Consider the following 24,609-nt stretch of genomic DNA (forward strand, 5'->3'; position numbering starts at 1 on the left):
GTGATGGAGCAAGTCTGTATTTATAGGGCCAAATTGAAGGCAATGAAATTAATCAGGTATGAATTTGGCCTACATTTCCCAAGGGAAGGTTTTTACAAACTCAAAACATAAGTAGATATGAACACCTAATTAGAAAGATGTTACTTGCTGGGAACCAGGTGAGTTATAAAAGTACTAGATGTGAGCTAGAGGTTATGGGCTTTTGAAATGCATTGGCTATTTCAATAAACAAAAATATGTGAGAGATTGTAATTGGTCCGTAGCTGGAATAACTAGTTACCACATGTCCCAGTTTGTTTCAGTAATGCCTCAAGGTCGAGGAGGAAGGCACTTCACACTAAAATATGTGTAATAAAAATCCAGGATTGTCACTCTGCAGCCTAGAATGTCTGATGAGTCAGTGTGAACTGATGGAATCAGCTACAAGCATGGCCGAGAGCTCTTTTGTTTAGAATATCCTCCCTGAGATTTGCAGTGTGTTACCATCCAGTTTTTAAAAGTTCTCAGCCATTTTGACTTTATGAATTACAGTACACCTGTGCAACAGCACAGGCTTTCAGTTGCAGTAATGCATCTATCTATGTCAAGCGTCCTGGACTGTTGTGATATCAGAGGTAACTCAATCGGCCATCACCCACTACAGCTAATTTGCATGCAACAGTTTCACTGGTTGTATGAGGGAGCCTGCTGAGATTACTTAGCCCAAGTGTGTGACAGCATGGGCTTTGAGCTACTAGTACTTGTTATCATTTGCTTCCACCTCTTTCATTTCCAACGTTCTCACACACTTGTAGATCTTGTTTCTGTTTAATTTTGCATGGTTTAGCACCAGAAAGGCCTATTGACTTACACTCTGCTCAGAAGTCTACAGTTTATTTGCAGCCAGAGTTTTGAATGAAGAAATTGTGGATTTAACATGAGGCAATTGAACATTTGCCACTTTAAGGTCACTAGTAGAAGGTTAGATAGGAATACCCAGATCAGAAAAAGAACAATTAACAGAGGGTTTGACAAGCAGAGAAAGAAAAAAAAGATAACTGAACCCTGGATGTTTTTTTATAAATGGAGTAGCCGAGGATTATTGGACGTAATTGAGGATACCAGGGTATCTTGTATTTTCAGTCCCACTAAATTGATTTGGGATTAAAATGTGTTTCACTGGTACAAGGGATTTATTAGTAATTATTTCAAACTCCTGTCCAAAGATGCCGTGGCAAATTTATCTTTAGAAAATACAAACTTTGGAAACAGAGTTGAAAGCTCATAGTTCCGAGTATGACGGAGAACTGCAAAAGAGTTTTTAATTCTGGAATTTTATAGATCACCCTGGCTCTTTCAGAAAAGTTTTTGAATGCCTACTTTATTACTACTATTTCTCCACTACAGCAAATGGTCTCTTGAGATCTCAGAGAGCTCGTTAGAGGAAAGGTATCTTATCACATTTGGAGCTGGTCTGTCAGGCAGCTGGTTCAGTGTGTGTCAAGTGAACATATTCAATTGATCTGCTGTCACGGGATTCCTGTTTTAGTAGTGAATGTTCATAACATCTAACCTGCGGCGTCATGTGCCGTTGAGTGAACCACGTGGAGAGTGATCATTTACCATTGTTCTGTATAAGCAATACAGTCCAAAAGTGCCCAGAAGGGTGGAAAAGAAGATTGTTTTCCTCAAAGTTCAAAAAACATAAAATTATCACAGTAATGCCCGTCTGTTCTTTATCTGATTTTTTTTCTACCTTAGTATGGTTCTAAAAAAGAACATTTCTTCCATAGTCTTTTGAAACCATTGCTTATTTCATAATTGTGCAAACTATCTCCAATGTGTGGTTTGCCAGAGCCATTGCTCTTCACGAAGATAAACATCTGTACTTCATATAGATCAAACTCTGTTGGTCTTTAGAAAGATAATTCCTGTTTTTTTTGTTTTTTTTTGCTTGCTTTGTTACAGTGGGAACTCCATACTATATGTCCCCAGAAAGAATACATGAAAATGGCTATAACTTTAAATCTGATATCTGGTCTTTGGGCTGTTTATTGTATGAGGTAAGCATCTCTAACTTTTTCATCTTTGCATAAACAAGCACATAATAAAAGAAAACAGGAATGAATGAAGTAAACAGTTTAACTCAGTCCTGTTTACATCTGATATCTGTGAAACCCTATAAAATCTTAGTTATCTCGAGTTCTTTTTGAGTATTTTTAAAAAAAGAAGATATTAAACAGATTTTATTCAGAGCTGGTTTAGTGCATCACAGTAAATATTAGAGATACAGATAGCAGCAAGCCAATTTGTCTCATTCTTTACTCCTATAAGCTGGGCAGTTATTGGAAGAGCATATTTAGAACTCTTTCCTAAATACTAGGTTTGTTTTAAAGACCAGACGTGTCATTTTAATGTAATTTAGTGTAAAGAGCAATGAGTTCTGAAGAGTTGAAATACTTTGACCTTCCAGAGCTCTTGATGAAGAAAACTACTGTGGTTTTTAAATGAATTTACTGTTCCCACTGAGAGGATTTAGTTAGATTTTTTTAAGTGTTTAAAGCCATGCAAAACCATGTAAGAATATAGTTTTCAAAGCAGAGATCCTTAGTGTGAACTACATAGTTTTACATACTTAGTGTGTACTACATACTAGATATATTAAGAAGAAAGTTACTCTTGATACTATGATTTTGTGAGAACGCTATGCCATTAGATTTTTCAAGTGTTCAGAAAAATGATCAATTAATGGTATTTGAGATCCATAAAAAAAATTGTATTCATTTAAACAAATAGTAAGGTTACATTATAAATGTATGAAACAGCTTTGGGTTCAAGTGAGGGTACCCAAAATTTAGAAAGTGCATGGTACAACACTCTTCCCCCCCCACCCCCACCCCCACCCAAATTTCAGTTAAGAGCCCACTATAATGTTAAAGTTTAATTGAGTATAACCCAGGGCCACTTCAAAGCTTTGGATGCTTACGTATTTTGGTTGTTTTTTCCTGGTAATTAAGAGATTGTCAAAATGAAATGATGTTTGTCATTGCAACTTTTCACAATCATGAAAAAAAATCAAAATACAAATACCTGGCATAAACTGATCAGACAGTACAGCAACTTTAGCTAGGTTTCTGCATAAACTAGAGAAACCCTACTTTTTCTTAAAGAGAATTTTATTTTAAAAGCAAACTGGGCAGTGCTCTTCCCCACAAGAGTTAAAAGTGTTTGTTACTGTTTGTTTACTGCTGGGAAGAATATACTCATCTAGGTGGCTAAATGCTTGTTTAACAAGGTCATGTCCTGTCGTCAGCACAGTACCGAGCCTGAGTCGTGCAGTTCAATGGGTGCTGATTTGTGGGTGGGCCGGGTGTGAAAGTGCTGTGTGGTGAGCACCTAGAGAGAGAGCAGTGCTGGGAAGCCAGTATAATAAGTCAACAAAATCCTGCTAGAGGGAGTAAGCATCCATTGGGAGCTGCTTGAGTCAACAGCTGCGTGCCGCTTACATGTGCGAACTCCGACACCGTCTGCTTAGATGCAATTAGGACTTTGGTATTTGTTCCTAAAAACGTTCTGGACCAAATTTATCTGCATGTCGGTTTTTAGGTGCCTGTACCGTTGGTATCTAAACACTGACCTGTGCCCACCTGAAGTCCTTCTTTCCACGGCAAGGAAAATGCAGATGCTCCTTAGACAGCTAATGCATGTTTACCTGCTGTCCTGGGCCAGAGACGTGCCACAGAGTTTAGTTAATGGAAAAACAATGAGGCTGGATTTAGTACAAATGCAGTGAATGGCTGCCGTGAACATAAAGGCCAAGGGCTGGTCTTGGTGGTCTCTAAGCAAAGAGCAGCTGGACCTGCTGAGAAGTAGACTTGCTTGGACAGAGATGAGTGGTGTATCATAACAGTGACTTGTGTTTGAAATTCCATTGGGGATTAGAGGGATGGGCTAAGGGGACACACAGATCTGATGCTGTACACCACGGTCAATATGGAATTGCCAGACCTTTGCCAAATAATGCAAACCATAGACAAAAACATTCTGGCAGGACTGTTGACGACTTCGAGACAGGAAGCAGATAATGTAGAAGGTAGTTTCCTCGGCTGCTCCTCTCTCACAAATTGTCCTCCCAGTTTTTGGTCCCGCTCTGTGCCTTCTCATCCACAGTATGGTGCAGGAAGACCTTGTAAGGTAGCATGTGGGGCTGAGGGAAGGTGATTAGAAAGTTAGACATTGCTGCCAGAAGGGTGGAAGCAAATCATATTGCATCTAAAATCATTGTGAATAGTGCCTTTCAACTGGGGTTTGTACGGTGCAGACCTACGGTCCTAAAGGAGATCTTACCTTGGAATCTGTGAGACAGCCATACAAGAAAAGCAGTTGGGAAACTAATATTTATATATAGGGAAAAATGGTCGATCAATAAAATGGAGCTTTAAAACAGCATAAACTCACTAAAAGAAACCACTTCTGTCAGAGCTGGAAAATCCTGCAGATTGGCTAATCGCACCATTTCAGTATCTATTTAACAATGAGAAAATAGGTGTGTGTTAGCATTTGTTTAAGAAACGTTAAGATGTGCCAAAAGCTGTCCTGAGCATGCTGCCTACTCAGGGCAACGTGGCCCAGATGGGAAAGAGGGCTTGTAGCCTAATGAAAAAGCTGTGCTAACCAGTGTTCCCACGCACATGTGGAATGAATTTTGTTCTGTCCACCAATATGGAGGTGGGGCTGAGGGGTTTGGAGTGGGCTCGGGGCTGGGGCAGAGGGTGAGGGTGCGGAGGGGAGGGAGACTCCCCCCAGCTCTCTCTCCCCGCAGCAACACCTGGCCTAGGGCTGCGGGATAGGCGCCTCTCCCCTGGCTGCGCCAGGGCCAGGCTAGGTTGGGACTGGGGAATGAGCGCTTCTCCGCCAAGGCTGGGCTGGGGCTGGTGGGGAGAGGCGCCTCTCCCCGCCGCGGCAGGTCCGGGGTTGGGGGAGAGGTGCTTCTCCCCACTGCAGCCCTGAGCATCTGTGTGGTGCTTAATAGGCTGCTGCGTGGCCACGCAGCTTAGTGGAAACTTAGGTGCTAACACCAGTGTGTGATAGCCTCGTACTGGAAAAGGAGGAAAGCAGCAACTCGGTTCTAGGCTCTCATTATCATAAACAATTGTGGAAACGTACTCCAGCTGAGTGAAATGTTTCTGGGCCCAGGCTTAAAATTCATGTGACCTCTAGGAAAGGAATACAAAGGACTTTGAATTAATTCAGAGTCCTAAAGCAACAGCAGCAACAACAAATTCTGACTAGAAACAAGGCACATATTTTTAACAGCGGGTAATTAACGATAGGAACAACTTCTCACAAGTTGTGGTGGATTTCACGGGAAATTTTGAAATCAAGATTTAGATGTTTTTCTACAAGATGAGCTTTAGTTCAAACAGAAATTAATTCAGGGATATCCTATGGCTGTGCTATGCGGGAGATCACACCAGATGAACACATTGGTCCCTTCTGGACTTAAAGCCGATGAATGTACAAACCAATTTAAAAAGCCTGCTGCTTTACATGCATGGACCCTTAGTATCTAAAGATACTAGTAATATACAGAATGGAACTATAAAGTGTAGCAGTATCTAAAAGGTGTGTATCGTGTTTCCATCACCTGAAATGCATCCCAGAGACTTCTCTTTATAGGTTCGTTGTGAGGGAAACTTGGGCTTTAAGAATTTAATAAAATTTTTACATTAAAAATAGCTGGAATTGTTCAGATTTGACCTGAAACTGAGATTTCCAGTAAAGGCGTTGCTCAGTTGACACTCTGATGCCTTTTATTTGCACCATTAGCCCTACCGGGGGAAAGAGCAATATTGACGGTAACCCAGGTTAAGGGCTGCTGTCCCATAACTGATCAGTTCAAAGTGAGTTCTTGATCAGGCTGCTTTAAGTTTGTTCCTAAGTATGAGTTCTGCTGTAGAGAAGATCTCAGATTTTGTTGGGACAGACGTATTTAGCCTTATGCTAAGATATGGTTTTGCTGCACATTAGGGTCCCCTCATGGTGTCGTAGTCTAAGCGTCCTAGCATGCTTGATAAAATAAATATGCTTTTGTGGTGGTAATAGTATAATTATGTGTGTGCAATATGTGGCTTGAAAAGCATTTTTGTACTTGCTGTCTATATAGGAAACCCTTTAAGTTGTGGACAAGGTCTGATATTTTGACCTTGCAAGAAATATTGGCCAGTTACCATTTGATTTCAGTGAATAAAAAGTCATTATTTTTAGACATTTTAAACTTTGCTTAAATTATTTGAAAAATCAAATCTATACATCTCTTTGAAGGATCTTTATTTTATTCATGCCAATTTCTTGTAATAAAAAACTTTTTTTTCCCATTGGGCTAAAAAGTGGGAAAATAATAATGTTTGGCTGGTTATGAATCATTTCTGATACCTCTTTTCAGACATTATTTGGGAGATAAACTCAAGAGAGATTTACTGTACAAATTACCTTCAGAGATGTGCGTGTCAATTGGAATTCCATTGAGTAATATTGGGGGAGGGTGTTATGTCATACAGCACCCTCTTCCTGTGACATTTACAATCACACATTGATTTTTATTAAATCTTATCAAAATAGTGGGAGGTGTCTTCATTCCCCACTTCCCTTGGAAATCTGTCATCCAGATAACTTCAAGGGGATAAAAATAAGTTCTCCGTTTCCAGAATGTAGCCACAAGCGATGGCTTTAGCACTTTTAACAAGATGATCAATTTAAACACTAACAGGATTTCATACTTTTTAAACCAGTCATGCGGTGTGGTGGTCAATTTTAAATGGCAATCCGGCCATTCTGCTGTAATTGTTCTAACCAAAATGTCAAAAGCAAACCCAAATGTGGCATCACAAACTGTTGTTAGCAATACATTTGGAATGCCTGCACTCACAATCCTCCAGCTCACATTCTTGGCTGTTTTAGTCAGAATTTATAAGGCATCTTCTTTTTCAGTTTTAATTTTCTATTTGCCAGTCTTGAAAAGAACATGAGTGTTGTGCTCATTTTTTGTTTTACTTTGCATATGGCTATGTAAGGAGATATGGACAGGGATTTTAATTGTAATTGAAAGATCTTCAGATTTCCAGGAATTATTGACTTTTTATTGAAGTCTACAAGACCTGTCTGGTATGCTTTTGGGTACCGTTTTCCTGACTCTGCTTTGTATTTGTAACACACAGATCGTCACCGTATCTCAGAGAAACCATGGAATCTGTACTTTTTAAATTTTAAATTACTAATGCCAGTTTGCTCTTTGAAGATCCTGTTTATCACCGATGACATTTAAGATTATACAGTATATACTGATAATCTGTGAAACTCAGAACCACAAAAAGATACAAAGTAGACACTGACTAAAGATTCTGATCTGTGTGCATCATGTACACTTCTTATGTTCTCCCAGCCTGCAGTTGCTGTCTGTTCAGTAGAGCATATCTAGCTGCCTGCTACAGGGGGACATGATGTTAGATTTCCTTGGTACTGTGAAATTCAGTTCTGCAAACATTCCTAACTACATGTTACACAAAGTAGCTACAGCTGGAAATCTACAAGAAAAGTGAAGCTGGGATTTTCCAAGGAGCTTGAGGGAATTGGGCACCTAACATCTATTGAATTTCAGAGTAATTTTAGGTACCTTGAAAATCCCACCTGAGTTGCAACATGTAAGCATGTTTGGACATCTGACACATGACACTGGCAAGAACTACCTGAAATATATTTAAACTTGAAAATGCATCACTGTTTCTCTAAATTGACAGTGAAACTCTTTTCCATTAATATCTGGCAAATTAGTGAGTGATATACCAATAAAAATTGTGGCTACAGTCCCACAAAATATACTTAGTCCTTTTATTTTACCAAGTATACTTTAATTTTAATTATTTGTCCTGCTCTGCTAATACATGGGACATATTTTGTATATTAGTGAACTCTTAGTAAAATGCACTGCAGAATCCTGCTATTCTTTAAAACAAACAAAAACCTTTGCTGGGAAGTGTAGTGAGTCCACCAGTTTTGTTGTGAGAACGATCTGATTTGTTTATTGGTGTGGTTTAACTGAGTTAAAAACTTTCTATTAACTGCACAGAGCAATGTCTTCAAAACCTGATGTAATTCACGTGCAGCACCTCTGTCCTCAAATCACTAATAATCTGTCAATGTACGTATCTAAACTATAGAATTTCAGAGCAGAGTGTCTTGAGTTGATTTTTTTTTTTTTTAAGTACTGCTGGGAGCTCGCTGTGTGTGTCAGCAACAAGATGATATTCTTTGGATAGCTTTCACAGTGCATGATAATGAGCAAAAGACTAACAATTAACAAATAGCCCCTTATTAAAACCATAGCGAGAAGCATCAACTTCAGCCGGCGTTAATATGAAAAGCTTGCTGTTTTGATGCAAAATGGTTTTAAAAGATCTTCTAAACAGAATAGATAATATCAACAATTATCCAATAGCGCTTCATTAGGAGGAGGTATTACTCTGCTGTGTGGGGTGGCATGTGACAGTTGGTGAGGGTGACAAGAAGCACTTGAACAATGTTATAGAGTAATAAGCAGATGGGGCACCGTGTGGGCTGCATGCTGAGGTGACATGCCTCTTGCTTACTGAGCCTCTCTGCAGCTCGTGGCTTTCCCTTTGAAGACCATTCTTATTAGTGCTATTGGTTCACTTATACGTAAATGGCGAATTTCATTTGTTCCTGTTCCTGGAGACAGTTGTAACGGTGAACAGTCTTGGGCTTGCGCCTGACATTGCCAGAACATACTCTGGATCATGGGCTTGTTGTGTTTGAATCGTAGTTTGAGAGAGAGCAGAAAGGTACTCGACTCCCAATGTTTACTTTAAATAGGCATTATTTATTCATGCCATATTTTGTAAGTGCACAAACACACATCTCTTCGTGGCTGCTGTTCTGGGGCTCAGCCTTTAAAGTTCATTTAGAGCTCTCAGTTAAAGACTGGCAGCATAATTGATTTCCTCCCACAAAGATGCAATTGTATCTTAGCTCCTCAAAAACCCTCCATCGTGTTATCCTGGCTGCTTGAATCTTCCATTTATCTCCATGAAAAAAAGTACGTTTGAATACACTGAGATATGGGGCTCAGGAACCAAAGAAACTAAAATGAAAAAAATAAGCTGATTAGGAGAAGACACAGTAGCCTGGTTACAAAAGCTTTTTAGAATCCTCTTCCCTCGACAACACATGGCTTTGCTTTATTCAGAATATCAAGCGGAATGTTCATATTTATAAAGACTTTGAATTTTAGGTAGCAGCTTGTTGTCCAGAAAGCATCAATTTACTCTTTACAACAGTCCACTAAAAATTGAGCAGGCACAGAGAGCAAATATGCTCTGTTCTGAACAGGATCGTAACTGAAGTAGATTGAAACTGCAACATGCATCAAAGGCGAAAGGGCTTTTACTTTTAAAAGATTATCATATTCCACTTCATGCAATTGGTTTAGAACAATAATTTTCTTGCCGCACTGAAATCCTATTTCCTTGGTTTAAGTAACATTGATATTTATAATTTTTTTCGGTGTACATCTAAAATCACTGCCCAGCCATATTCACAGAGTCCCACATGTAAGACATTTTAGGAAAAAATAATTACAGTGCTAGGGGAAAACATAGAAGCCTCTCCTGTGTAATGAGGGCCAGGAAAGTGTAATGAGTGCTCATTGATCATTTGAAGAGAGTGGTGGGAGGTGTTTGGTCTGTGACTCTCCATTCTGCTTGGCCACGGGTGTTTTCTTTGGTTACAAGAATGCTCTGTCCTTGGGGACACCAGGAAACCAGTTTAGCTGCCTGAGACGGACGGACAAACGTACTGCAGCATGGTAAACCCGAGTTCCAGCCTTCTGAATAGGGGACAGGCAGAGGTCTGACTTCACTGTGCAAATACCAAATCTCGTGCCTTTCTTGTGGAGGGGGCGCTCTGTGACTCGAGGTGCTTTGTGCAACTGCCGCTGCCTGACACAGCTTTTGTTTGCTTATGTCCATGGCGTAGGGCTGATGAGGGAACGGCAGGTATGCTGTACATCTGGTAATAGGTGCTTGGCAGTTTACAAACTGATGTCTCAAAGAGCAACAGTATCCATTTGCGTACACTGTCAGAGAGCAACAATATCAATCATTTGTGCCCTGTCACAGAGCAAAACTTGCTATTGCAAATCAGCAGTACTGGGAGCTTCTAAACCCTTCACAGTTTAAAACTATCTTCCATTTTTCTCTACAGATGGCAGCTCTTCAGAGTCCGTTCTATGGAGATAAAATGAATCTGTTTTCTCTTTGCCAGAAGATAGAACAATGTGACTACCCTCCCCTTCCAGCTGAACATTATTCTGAAAAGGTAAATTGAGCACCTGATGCTCAGATTGGAAAGTGGTGACCAGTGGGGGTAAAATAACTGACCCTGGGGGGGATGGGAGGGCAGAGTGTGCGTGAAGACAGGGAAGTGGTTTTTGGCCATATCTTAAGTAGACCCTCCCCCCCAACACCTGAAAAGAATTGGGGACCTCTAGATAGGATTCCCTAGATTAGCATCCATATGGCTAAAACACCTCTCACCAGGGTATCCAAGCACCAGCAAAGTAAATGGAGCCCAGTGGGGAACAAAAGGAAGTTTCCAGTAACGAGGAGAGGTCTGATCTGGAGCGCTCCTGCACTAGCAAAACATGACGACGAAACCTGGGGAAAACCTGACACCTCTCCCTACAATAACATACCATAAAACAGTGTTTAAATTTAGTCTATAAAGTCCTCAGTTTGTTTAAATGTATAACAAGGGAAAAATGATACTAAAAGGAGGAAGGGAAGTGATTAGCCTAGTACAATAAGCATCCAAGCAGGAGCCATATGGGGGCTTTTTAACGTCTGGTTAATTTTATTGCTATGAAAGCAAGAGACGGAAAGCAGTGGCTGGACTGAGTGATATCACAAGTTGCCGCTGTGCATGCTTGCTCCCACCCCTTTGCCACTGTGCTTAAATCCAGTTGCAGCCACCCCCTTCTTTTGCAGTGGACCTTTTATGACAGTTGTGTGGCGCTTTTTCAATGTGGCCAAATGTCAGCTAGACTGAAGCCCACCAAATCCATTTCATGTGGACCTAAATCAGACGGGAAATCAAGTCTCTTGATAAGTGCATGAATTGCCCTAAACAACCAGTTCTTTCCCTCCATTTCTTCTTTCAGAAATAGCTGCCTAGTGTATGAAAGGAAGTTGTTAAGGTAATTGAGAGAGTCTAACTTGTAGTTTTTCAGTAGAAGCAGAGCTCTGTGCAGTGAGAGACAGGGTACAGGGGAAATAAAATCCAGGGCAGCTAGCAGACAGTCCATGTGTATTCCAAGGTTATTCCCCAGAAGGGGACTGTGGTGATGCTCAAAACATCTTTGCTATTGGGTTGTACAACAACAGCCTGGTAGAAATGGGGAGCAACAAACTACATAGATGCAGGTAATCTAGAGAACTCAGCCTGAGTATGTCTTTCCTGGGATTAGAGAAATATCCCCACTTAGTTTTGCATACTCTCTGACTAGTTAGAGGTAAGAGGATGCTGGAGGAAGGAAGGAGTTGGAATGTTCATAAAACAAAAGGGGTTTGAAATCAGTTTTGCATATTCAAAAAATGGGGCATCCATACAGTGACCTCCCCTCCCCTGTGTTCGTGGTATATGCCAATCTCCCTGTAAACGCAGACACAACAAAATAAATAAAACTGGGTTGAGAGCACTTTAATTGGCAACCAGTTCACTTGCACATCCTCTTAAGCTGCTGACATTTGGCTCCCAGGGAAAGGTACCATGCCAGATCTGTGCACAAAGCATTGGGAAATAGTACTAGACAAAACTGAGCAGCTGGGCTCTGGCTCCGGCTCCATTACACACAGCAGCTTTTGTGAAATGAAGTGTGCACTTCTGGAAAAATCCAGTGTGTGCTAGTTGCAGGGTTATGTCTCCTCTGGATGGATGCAGATCGCTCCCCGTAATGTTAACAGGAGTCACAGACTTGGAGGGGACAGATCCCTAAACATGCCAAGCCAGTAGATTTTTTCCCCCTTAATAAAGACTTGGATTGGCTGCAGTGAGGCACTGTTAGTGAAAGGGGCACGTGTGGGAGGTGTCAGTCACTGAGGGGAGACTAAACTCTTAGGGACTTCCGATAATTTCACATCACTCACCAGAATTTGAGCTTTTGTGTTTAAAGCATGACATTTCTCACAGGACAGCATCTCTCCGGCTGGACTAGCATGGTGCTGTCTCCTTGAGCCTGCAGGCAGAGGCTCTGTCTGTGCTAGAGAGCTGAACCATTCCTAATTCAACCAGTGGGATAGAACCAGCTTTGACTCAAATGGTACACAGCATCCACACCAGCCGTTTCAGTTTCAGTACCCTCTGGAGACCTATCCCAAAGTGCCTTACAGAAGCAATGGATTCTGGGAGGTTTCAAAAGGCACCACTGTAGTCAAAGCAAATGTGCAGTAATGTTAAGATAGGAATGTACATGTGCAATCAGTTCCCCCACCTCTTCAGGTGAAGGATAACACACACACGCCGCTTTCTTTCAGAGCATCTGTTCTAAGCATTAACTTCCTACCCTGAGTTGTGAGTCAGCAAGTCGGTCACAAACAACTGGTTTATTTCTCAGTTGTCCTGCTCTGTGGGCAAGAAACATACCCATAATGTCCTGACCATAACAGACTCTAAATGCTGACCGTCTCGTGTGCAGATACATCGTAGGGTCTTGGCTTTAAGGGGTGCTGTGTTCCTGAAGAGACACCAGAGCTTCTGGTTTTCACAGAGTTTTCATTCTTGCTAAGCAACCAACTTAAAAAAAAAATTGTAAACTCTTCTAGAAAGTGCTGTTTTTCCAGACTGCCTTCATAAAGAGTAATTTCCATTTGCTGTGCTGTTATAGCATGCCCTTCATGATATGCCTGCTGGCAGTAGGAATTAGTGTAAGTTGACAGATGTGTTTCCTGTCTTTACAATTACTGTCTTTGTGCTTCCCTCTGGCACTGCTAAAGAGTGTGTGTAGTATAGTGATACAGTCTTGGGTGAGAAGGATGGTTTAAAGCTCAAAAGCACCAGGTCCCAGAGAACTAGACTACAGATGGTGTTCATACACTTAACTGAATGCCTGACGAAGTCTGAGAGAGGGCTAGGCCTTCGGCTCTGGCTTATTTCACCGTATTAGTTGCTGCTGTTACATGAAGCCACAAAGCTTAATGTTTTTATGCTGGAACATGACTGTAATGTGAGCCGTGTTTGCTTTAGTTCTTTACGGTATGAAATACCCAAATGGTGACACTGTCAGAGTGAATGGCCAGGGGTGGGAGCAGATGGACTTCCTAAACCAAGCAAGCACAAAGTGAAGCTGGTTCAGGGAGCAGGCTACCACAATAGCCTCTTCGGAAAATGCTGTAGCTATGGGTGAAATTTGTGGAACGAGGCCTCATACAGAGTTTGTTCTAGCAGTAATCATGGCGTCAGAGGACAGAATGGGTGACTTAGTTATTTTGTATGTGAATACATGCACTCTCCTTCCAGAGCGAATGGCTGTTCTGCTTGCTCAGATTCCGCCTCAATTACAAGAGAGTAATTTCTTGAGCCCGCTCTAACGTTGTCACGGCCCGTTGGCCTGTGAGCCATGTGAAAACGCAGCCTGCGTATCCTCACGCACTGAGGGTCGGAGTTGAGGTGAGGCTGACTCTCTCTCTTGCCCATGCCATGAGGCTGAATGTTGCTCAGTCATCCTTGGGAGCTCATGGCAAAGCTCCCCTTGACCTCTCTCATACCGATCTTGAAGCTAAGGTTGAGCTCTGCTAATGTGTTACACTGCAGGCTGATTTCTGATCCCATGAATCTCTCATGTACACCATGCTCTCAGCTCCAGATCAAATGAATAAACTTGAGTAATTAGAGAAAGGGGCCCTGCTTTAATAAAGCTCCTTAAAATGAATTGCTCCTGTTCTGGGGCTTTTTAAAGCTAAGCCATCCAAATATTTTCTCTTGTCATGGTAGGCTCCCTCCCTGGAACAGAAAACTAGAAATGGCCATAGTTCTCTGAAAACATCCACTCCACGTGCAGGGGCCATCAGAAAGTGAACAGAATGCTGGGAATCATTAAGAAAGGGATAGATAATAGGACAGAAAATATCATGTTGCCTCTATATAAATCCATGGTACGCCCCCATCTTGAATACTGTGTGCAGTATTCGCCCCATCTCAGAAAAGATCTATTGGAAAAGGTTCAGAAAAGGGCAACAAAAACGATTAGGGGTATAGAACGGCTTCCGAATGAGGAGAGATTAATAAAACTGGGACTTTTTAGCTTGGAAAAGAGTCGGCTAAGGGAAGATATGATTGAGGTCTATCAAATCATGACTGGTGTAGAGAAAGTAGATAAGGAAGTGGTGTTTGTTACTTCTCATAACACAAGAACTGGGGTCACCAAATGAAATTAATAGGCAGCAGGTTTAAAACAAATAAAAGGAAGTATTTCTTCACACAACGCACAGTCAACCTGTGGAACTCCTTGCCAGAGGATGTTGTGAGGGCCAACACCATAACAGGGTTAAAAAAAGAACTATATAAGTTCATGGAGGTTAGGTCCATCAATGGCTATTAGCCAGGATGGGTGGCCCTAGCCTCTGTTTGCCAGAAGCTGGGAATGAGCAACAGGGGATGGATCACTTGATGATTCCCTGTTCTGTTCATTCCCTCTGGGGCACCTGGCACTGGCCACTGTTGGAATACTGGGCTAGATGGACCTTTGGTCTGACCCAGTAGGGCCGTTCTTATGTTCCAACTCCCCAGTCTATCTGCTGAAGGGGATTTGATCAAGTCATTTCAAACACTTATTTGCAGTGATTATCAAGGCTTCATCTGTGACCTGTGAGTAGATAAGAATGGAAGTTGTATTTAGCTCTTGCATGCTAGAATGGTTGTTGGAGGAAAATCTTTGCCTCTCCATCATTCTGAATCTGAGCAGCACAGTTTACCCTACCAAAAGGCAGCAGATTGATTTCACATAACTTTACGTTGACTGCTTATTATTTTAATACATTCTAAAGAGGTTGGCATCATCTGAGATTAATAAAATACCATCCATCTTATAATTCAAGGTACAGGCACATGCTAAGACTTTATGTTTAGCTGTTATCAGATATAAACAGCATCCCCAAAAGAGAGAGTCAAAGGGTCCATGGAGTTCACTATAGACTTCACTACTAATTTTAGTGAAAAGTGCTCAGATACTCTAGTAATGAGTTTATACTGTGGCCATAGCAGAGATGACAAAGCATACCATCCTCCTCTTCCGCTCCACCCCCCAATCCTAGGTAGTAAGGCTACATCGATACCTGTAGTTTAATAAGTTTATTTTGGCACTCTTCCCTTGTGGCGTGTCTCCTTTACATAAACACGATCATTGTGCTACCATTCCTAGTGTTGTAATCTGCTTCAGGCCCAGAAACAATTGTCATTTTACAGGACCTACTGCCATTCAGAAGTGAAAACCTCAATTGTGTAAATCCAGCTGAAGATGTGTGCTTGATGGCTGTATGGTCATGCTTTTAATTACCATTAAAATAATTGGCACTGTGGCTACTGGGAGGATGTGAGAAGATCAGAGGCTCAAGGCTGTTTCTCCCCATGCCTCGGGGGTATGAGCAGCTTTCGGTGTCTGTATAATTAAAAGCTACAATCTTTCATGTGTACAATAAAGAGGATGGGGAAGTAGGGAGACTCTGGTCCTTCTGCATTTTATTACTTATAATCAGTGACCCATCTCTTTTCTCCACTAAGGTCCTGGAGTCGAGTGTCATTGTCACGCTGCTGTGTCTCGCACAGCTAGTGCTCTAAGGATCTCAAAGTGCTTTTCAAAACTTAATTCAATCTTGAACTGGCTAACTGCCACTGATTTGCTGCTAGGATGCAATGCAGGATCATTATATAGAAGTGTGCGCTGAATAGAACTTCCTTGAATTGAACACCACAGTTCACTTCCATTTCTCCATCTTCACTCACAAGTCTTATCATGTGTCATCTCTGTCCAACTTGCAATTTTGGGCTCATTTTCTGTTCTTTCCTATGCTTTTCCCCTGCATCCAAATCCTGATCATGTCATTCTGTGGCCCCTCCCACGTATCTTTTCCTATCCAGTTTGAGTTCCTTGTCCTCACTGTTTAAGCTCAGCTCTACTCTCCTACTTCATCCCGACTGCTGTTTCACCTACTCTGCCTGCCTTACCGAACCCTTCATCACCGCCTCCCTCCCATTCATGATTCAGTGTCTCACCTCCTATACATGAAGCAAACACATACTCCTCCTTCAGGCACCTGCTAACTCTTCTCTTCTCTCAGGCAGCCATCTGCCTCTGACTGGTCACCCCTGCTCTAACTCATTAAACATAGGGGGGGAAATTACCAAGTTTTAAACTAACAAAATGCTAAATGTAACTGATGAACCACTGGTTGTTGCCTCCTCTCTCCTGTATGTTACGTTTAGATTGCAAACTCTTTAGGGTACGGAATGGGTCTAAGAAGCCACAACTTAATGCACCAACTTAGTACAGAATATTAGACTTCAGTGCTATAAAGTGAATTGTCTGGGTAGGGACAGGTCATTTTACAAATAGGGAAACTGGACACACACACTTCCTGATTTGCCATGAACATATAGCAGGTGGAAAAGAATAAAGGAGTTGACACTTCAATCCAGGATTCTTTGCATTCAAATAGTCCCTTCCCCTTTCCAAAAAGGAACAGGGTGGTACATTATATTTTCATGCAATTCTTCCTTCCTTTTCAGCTACGGGAATTGGTCAGCATGTGCATATACCCTGATCCAGATCAGAGACCTGACATTGGTTATGTGCACCAAATAGCAAAACAGATGCATGTTTGGACCTCCAGCACTTGAATCATCTGCAAACACTCTCTAAGAAAAGCCATCACAGCTTAGTCTTACTTGAATTTTTATTTCTCAGATGAAACCGACCGGTGCCTAGTCAAACTCAAGTGAGAGAGTTGAGCACTCGTAGCAAGATGCTCCATTATTTCTGCAGGTTATTTGACAAGGACTCTTACCAGGTGGTCATGCTTTAAAGTGAAGATTCTATGAGGTATTGCAAGCATTTTTTTTTTTCAAAGCCAATAACATATTACAGATGTAGATCATTTAAGGGTCCTTTCTTAAAACTGTTGTGTGTAATCTAGAATAGATTATATTAACAGGGGTGTCTCATTGAGCCTTTGACACACCCCTTTATCTTAACTGTAATGTGAAATATTGAAATAATTCCTTCAGTGAAATCACTTTATACTAATGTAAGAATTGCAGTAGATTTTGTGTAAATTGTATAACTGCTACTTTGCCTCTTCTGCACATGGTTAATAGCAATTTCAGTTTTTAGTTCATATATTTTTAAAGCATTCAGCTCTGTGTTTTATCCCCTCCTTTGAAAAAATAGGAAGGGACGGACACTTGTTTGAAGTTTTTTTTATCTGAAAATTTAGAGTGAATATTTTGCGGATCCATTTATCTGTTAACTTGGTTATAGACAATGAGGTGAGTCTAGCATATACCTGAAAAGCATTGCTTCTATAAGCAATGTATCTTTATAAATGTATTTTCCCCTTTGGCATTCATCTTGTTAGGCTAAAAGTCTATTATAAAACCAGTATTACTCTAAGCCAATTCTATTTTGGGGAAGATACTTTTACCAAATCCAATGGTACTTTAGCCATTCATAAATAAAATGTAAGGAAAGCAGTGTTTTAAAACTTTTTTCAAACATAGTAATGATATTATTTACATTTAGCATGAAATAAGACCAATGCTTTGTGTAATTTTAAATAAGGATCAGCCCATACCTATTTAACTGTGAAAGCTAATTTATAAAATGTGAATTTTTTTAAGAAACTCAAGCTGATTTGAAGGAGACATTTTGTTTTTAAAAAAAAATTAGTCTTTTAAAGACCTAAAAATTTTCAGTCAACAAAATTCATTCATTGAATCAATGATTTGTTTCATTAGAGACAATGAAAAGTATTCACTGCTTTAGAAACCAAACTTGCGGATTCACGTTCAAGTGTTTCCATTTCACCTAACTGTTCAGGGGAACTGCTGCAGTTAATCTCAAAGGACAACTCCCAGGGGAAATAAACTTGTACTGTTATAGTGTTTCTTCTGTGTGAGGTGAAGTCCATTGCTATCATGTATGTTTGTGGGTGACAGTTGTTCAAGTGTTTAAATACAGCCTGTGACACCTTACTCTTTCAAAAAAAGCCCATAGCTGCTTGGAAATAAAATTAGGGTAAGAGGGTTAAATACATGTATATGCTTTGAATGGATTTTGTTAAACCTAATTCTCACTACTTAAAGGAAAACTGCAGTGCCCAATTAAACTCCTTTCAACTGAATTTCAAAAGATTCGGCTAAAGATATTCATTGCTGTGAATGATGCTGGTATCTCTTAAATGTAAGATGCCATTTTATTGATACTTCCTGCTAGGAAGTGCAGGCTGTTACTCTCCTGTGGGAGCCAGGATATTCAGTTCAGTAGGAGAGAGGCCAGAATGCTTCCTCCATTCCCAGTGCTAACATGTTCAGAAATGATCAAGAAGCCAGATTTTTAATGTATTTAAATATAATAAAGATGGTCACCTTTGTACTGCAGGTTTCCTTTGAACTATAGTGGCAACTTACACATTCATAGACATGGTTGTGCAATGCCTCTGTTGGTGTAATGTAGAATAAAAGTTCTTTGGCTGTCAAGAAGGCTCAAATTACTTGAGTGTTTTGATAAGTCTGGTCACTTCCTTGCTACATAAGATTATTAGTGCTTATAAGTAAATGTATTTTAAAAAGGTAAATTTTTGCAACTGTGCATTTTTAGATAAATAAAACCATGATTTACAAAATAAACAACTTCCTTTGTAAAAAAAAAACTATATATTTGAGTCCAGTGTTAAGTAACAAAAAGTGTTTTGGTGCAAAATGACTGAGTCTAAGTCTAAAATTGTTCTTGTAAAGTGTTTATATTCCCCAATATCTGTTAGTTTCACACTGCATCAAGCTCAACTTGTAAGGAAATGGACTAAATCAAAGTTTTACACCAGTTCTGCTGACAAATTCTGCCTTCTAAGAACGTCTAACCTCTGTGCTGTTTTAGAGGCTATCCTGACTCTTTATTACCAATGTCTAGCTGTTGTTTTCTGTGTTGAAACGGAAAGAGAAGCCACTGAACTTAGTGGTAGCAGGTTTTTCTGCTAGTCCTGTCTTGACTACCCAAAGTACAGGTAGCAGCTGATTCATGACAATGGCATCCGCTCAAGAGGGAATGGCCCAGCTAGCTGAACATGTACTTCAGACCTCTGCCCTGTGACTCACTCAGAGCTCACAATGTGTAGGACGACCTTTCAGACAGCAGATCGTTAATAAGATTTTTGTTTGGCTGACTTACCATTCCTTACGTACAGAACCAATCAACAGTGAAAACCAGAAAAAAAACTCACTCCACAAATTGGTCAGAACCCATTTATTTACTATAAATTGAGGTTTTTCATGCAGGAAGGCTTCTAATATAAACCAGACATGGTTAACGTAGTAATTCTGTGTCACAATACTTCAGGAAGTGTCCATTGTTTGGACTGTTTCATCCACCACTTCAAGATCCAGGAGAGCCACATTTTCTGCAAGAACAGCTGTAGTTCCTTTTTCACACCTGTACTTACCATACCTGTTGAAAAGATAATCAATGAAAGTTACAGAGCAGCTCCCCACCATAGAATTTCCCTAGAATTGAATCCAGACAAAGTGGATATCAAAGAAGAGGTCATTAAAAAAAACGTTAAGGCTGAATCTTAATCAATCTAAAGGAAAGATGAATGGTGAAGTTACATGAAACACCTTACAATTTAAATGGAGAGAAGCCCCAGATAAGCCAGAAGTAAATGCAATACTGTAATTTTCCTGAATGGTGCATTTTGTAATCGATGAGCACATTGTTGCAGGTGTCCTGTTCAGGGACAGCACTAACTTTCACGGTCAGTAGCAGAACATTCTGCTACATCTTGCGCAACAAAAATGTTAAATTTACTTTGGCTTTCTAAAGTTGCAGTCTAAAAACACTCAGCAAGCCTGAAAGACTAAGGCAGTGACTGTTACTCACACCACATTTGATCTTAGCCTAGAGGCCGGCCCCACACACATAATATGATTGTACCATGGAATTCAAAGTTATCTGAATTACTCTACAATTGCAGATTTCTCTCATGGACTTATATGCGCAAGTTCCAGCTGAGAGGGAACTCAGTATCGTATCCCATGCAGGCTTATAATGGAAAGTCTAACAGACAAGAGCTGTGCAATTCATACTATGCCAGTAGAACTACTATGAATACACTGGACTGACTGGCACTGTGCCTTTGCCTATTGTTTGCTTTAAAGAAAGGTGAATTTTTATTTCCATTCCACTATTTCTGCAATAGTATGTAAGACTGCACAACCACATTACACCCTGTGTAAATATACATATTGCAAAATCTTTCAACTGCCTGCAGGGGCTGTGACTCACTAATTAGGCAATGCAGTGTGCAGGAGTGACTGCTGCATGGTTAGCAGTTAAACTTTCAGCTGGTCTCTTACCCAACTAACTGCACCCACATTTACTTACTTTGGAATCACACCACCTCCATGCCTTGAGTATTCCTAAAAGTTTCTGTCACTTCTCTGAGTTCAATCATGAAAACTGAACTGTGGAATCATACTAAGAGAGGGTAGGGTGGCTGTACTTAACTAATTTCTTGGAAGTTTAAGTTCAGAGAATTCAAAATGCATCAGCTTTGGCTTTGAAGGAAGAAAGAGCAAGAGCATAAAATGGTTTGTCACATTTGTAGTTTTACACACAGCATAGTGAAAGGAAGGCTATGGCAGGATCTGTCTTTTGCTGTGGCCTGTCAAACTAGGGAGCTGGAGAACATAAATAGCACAAAACTCTAGGTGGTGAAAAGGTCAAAAGAGGGATGTTCCAGGGGAAAGGAGCATTGCTGACAACCTGCAACATTTGTTCCCCTAAATTCCTTTTCTTTGCATTATACTGACATTTTTTTGTTAGGCCCAAGTTAGCCATAGAACAATTGACAATCCCTCCCACGACGATTTATAGAAAAACCTCTACAACCTTCTGTGTTTTAAAGGAAATGCTACTGATCCAGAGACTGCATTGAATATCAGCAACCATATGCAGAATCTGTTCTCCAAACATGAGTGAGCCCTTCCTCTGAGGGCAGGAGCTAATGGTGGTGGTGGACACTGAAAAAGCAGTATCAAAATGTACTGGGAAGGATCTGACTGAAATGTCTGGAATGTTAGGGAAAGACTGGACAATAGGCGGCTTCGGAAATACTAACCTTTCGCCTTTTTTGTTGGCCACATTGTAAGGACGGAGAAAATCCAACTTGTTTTTGCTTATAACACAGAGATCTATGTTACTGCCGGAGCCCAGATCATTGAATATGCCAGCTGCGATGGCATCTCTCACAAGCTGTTTGGCTTCCTCTTCCTGGGGGGGGGGGAAATATAAAATAAAGCTTATCTAGTTTACCAACTCCTGTAAATGTGGAAATCGTGCAGCACAGTGTAGCTAGACAAAAACATTCTTAAACTGTCATTTCATTTAAATAAAAGGGAAAACTAATAATCTAATGTACAGAAGGAGCAAAATTACGAATGATGAAATTAAGGGGCTACTTTCTAGAGGTTACTGAAGTGTGATTCAACAGGATCACTTGCCCTATTAACTAAGACAATACTATCAGATGGAGATGTATATTTCTGTACATGGCCTAAGTTGTCGTAGAAGGATAAGGTAGAAACACAGGCATCATCTTTGTAATCCAGCATAGTGAATCTGAACAATGGCCAGCACTACCGAAAGGGCCGGCTTTCCAATCACGATGAGCGCCATCAGTGGTACATGTCAAACCGATTATAATGAAGGTGTCAGGGTGAAAAAATTTAAGAAACGAAAAACCTTAAACTATGAAGGGGAGAAACTGACGTTCATAACGATTTACTGTCTTCCAGACCTTAAATACATACATGTACAACAATCTATAATGCAAGTTTCCCTGTAGTGCCGTGTAAACCACTTGCATACAAATTGCATGCTAGTTTAGTTAAAGACTGCCTTGAGTAGAGATGATTTAATCATCCTCTATAGTACGAAAATGATTTGTATGTTTTGTAACACAGCCAACCTGGTTCGCAAAATTTATTCTACTCCTCTGAATAGCTGCATTACAGGGGAGCTTTGATCTGCACTGCATCATAGCTAGCTAATGTTTTCATATTCCAGTGTAGTGCACAGGAGAAGAGTATTAAAAGAAAAACATTGATAAAGACAATTTGAGAATATAAGATTTATAGCAGGAATGGGAGTATGGCCACTTTTATATAAATCCAAGTGACGTGTGTATTTGTAAATACCGATTGTTACAATTTTTCAATTTAAATGGACTATAACTACGACTGTTAAACGAATGTGTAATCCATTTATACTTTTGTCAGTAGGACGGACACTCTACTGTGCAGTTTCATTAACTAGTTCAGAGTTAATGAAGCAGCACGATTCTACTCATCTCTAGACTTGGGTATTCTAGGAAAGGAAAGATAATGCTTGTTTCAAGTGGGGGAAAACCTCCTCAAATCTAATTCCTATTATGGCTAAAATTATGCATTACTGTTTTAGTCCTACATAAGTTTACAAATGTGTATTTGAGATACCAACATACTACTTTGCATAGGATTTCTAATGCTCGAAGACTTTGCATTTCAAGCACATGCATGCTTTAAAGAACAACATACCATACAGACACCTGACTTACACAGTTTCTCAGAGAACAATTCAAATTTCCTCTATTTAATGGAAATTATCTAAATTACCTTTCAGAGAGAGTGCAGTAAGTTCCATGCATCAGCCCAATGCTCGCCTAGTGCTCTAAGCAACAAAACTCTCCCCCAGAGAGCACATGACAAAAAAAATCTATTTAATTGTATACACAACAAAAACCTTCATTGAATAACTGGCCTCAAACTATGCATTCTGTACAGCAAGTTGTGGCCTGAAAGGATTCGCATAATTGTAGCTGCTCTGTAGCAGAAAAGGGAAGCCTATTACAGCTACATTAGCTCCCTCTACAGACTCAGCACAGGAAAGAATTAGATTTCATTTCAAATGCAACTCCGAACTGACAATCCCTGACAAGATCCAGGGATGTTACAAACAATTTTGGATGCCATTAGGTATTGTGAGACAAAGGCGAATCCGCAACTTCACACTGTAACTGAACATACGGCATTAAAGTTGTATTGAGGTGACAAAGGTTCTATTACTGGTCGAGTGGTTCATCAGCATGTTTCACATACATCCAGCAGGAGCTGGAAAAGGCTCACAGTTGGACAAGATGCAGTCCCGAGCTGAAATTTAACAGCTGTCTCATGGTTCACCTTCTCTGCCATTCATGAGCACAAACCATCCCTGTAGCAACTACAGCAACTGCTGTAAATGATGATGATGGTAGGAGGATTATTATATATAACTTTTCCTTATTCCAACCTCTTAGATCACATTTAACAAGCCAGCTCTCTTCAAATCACAACTTAGGACCCACTGTTCCCTCATGCTTCGGGGAGGAGCGGACTAAATAGTCCTCCACACACACACACCGTAATACCACAAGCAGATGTCCTATGAATGCTCGCTTATTTAGGAAAAGCCACATACAAATTTCATAAATCCATGAATCACAACTCTGGGAACCAAAAGAGCAACTGATTGGTTTTAAAGTCAGAGAGATTAAAAAGAACCCACAAAAAAGATTCATGTACTATTCAGAGATGGACAGTGGTCTCTGACAGACCAAATGGTCCTCAGAAATTAGAGACAATCACTGAAGCCACTTCTAAAAGATGTTCCCTCATTTGGACTGACTAGGATTAGAGCTGGGACAAATTTTTTTTTTTTAAATTGATTTACTGGCCTGAAAAAATGTTTTGTTTTTGTTTCCTTCCATTTCAGTACTGGTCCCCTCTAATCTCTCTACACTGTAACTGGAAAGATTAAGCCACTCCAGGCACTGTTGGGATGAGAAATTTGGAGCCTGGTTTTTGTTTAAAAATACCTGGAGGCTGGCTTGTCTAGTGTGTTAATTATTGCTTGGCGGCTGACCCTTGGAAATTGTTCACTCTCCCCTCATCCTCAGAAGTCACTCCTGGGGAGAGGAGAAGAGTCTGCAAGTGTCACCCAGGCAGCAAAAATTCATCTGACCACTGATAATCAGCTGGTAATGGATAGGTTTCTTGCCCAATACCAATTGTGAAGTAAATTCAATGCTACTTGGTACAAATGGGCTGGATACACCAGTGTATTAAAAAAACAAAACATATCCAGGTACTAAAATATCCACTCATGATGAAATGAGGCAAAACGTGATTTTTAGGTATTAAACACAAACAATTTCATCTCCTGCAGCAATATATTAAACCTTAACCACCTGTGAACCCCTTTCACTAAAATGTCAAGTC

At 40.4% G+C, this 24,609-nt stretch overlaps 2 protein-coding genes across 18 annotated transcripts in view; one reads left to right on the forward strand and one right to left on the reverse strand.

The window, feature by feature from the left end:
• The window catches only part of NEK6 (NIMA related kinase 6), a 104,688-nt gene extending 85,717 nt beyond the window's left edge, over nt 1-18,971 (forward strand). For 11 of the 17 annotated variants that reach the window (XM_037879788.2, XM_037879792.2, XM_037879789.2 and 8 more), the window contains 3 exons: nt 1,948-2,042; nt 10,258-10,371; nt 16,831-18,971. In XM_037879788.2, coding sequence (XP_037735716.1) covers nt 1,948-2,042; nt 10,258-10,371; nt 16,831-16,941 — 320 coding nt within the window. In that variant the 3' untranslated portion in view covers nt 16,942-18,971. The remainder of the gene's footprint in view (nt 1-1,947; nt 2,043-10,257; nt 10,372-16,830) is intronic. The other 6 variants (XM_043530707.1, XM_043530708.1, XM_037879794.2 and 3 more) reach the window with 1 other exon arrangement.
• A 575-nt stretch (nt 18,972-19,546) lies between these two features.
• PSMB7 (proteasome 20S subunit beta 7) overlaps nt 19,547-24,609 on the reverse strand; it is a 40,042-nt gene continuing 34,979 nt past the window's right edge. The window contains exons 7-8 of the mRNA XM_037879795.2: nt 21,435-21,586; nt 19,547-19,762 (exon numbers count right to left, since the gene is read on the reverse strand). Of these exons, the coding sequence (XP_037735723.1) occupies nt 19,651-19,762; nt 21,435-21,586 (264 nt within the window). The 3' untranslated portion in view covers nt 19,547-19,650. The remainder of the gene's footprint in view (nt 19,763-21,434; nt 21,587-24,609) is intronic.

This window comes from Chelonia mydas, chromosome 16, assembly GCF_015237465.2.
Source record: "Chelonia mydas isolate rCheMyd1 chromosome 16, rCheMyd1.pri.v2, whole genome shotgun sequence".
In the NCBI taxonomy this organism is placed as follows: Eukaryota; Metazoa; Chordata; order Testudines; family Cheloniidae; genus Chelonia; species Chelonia mydas.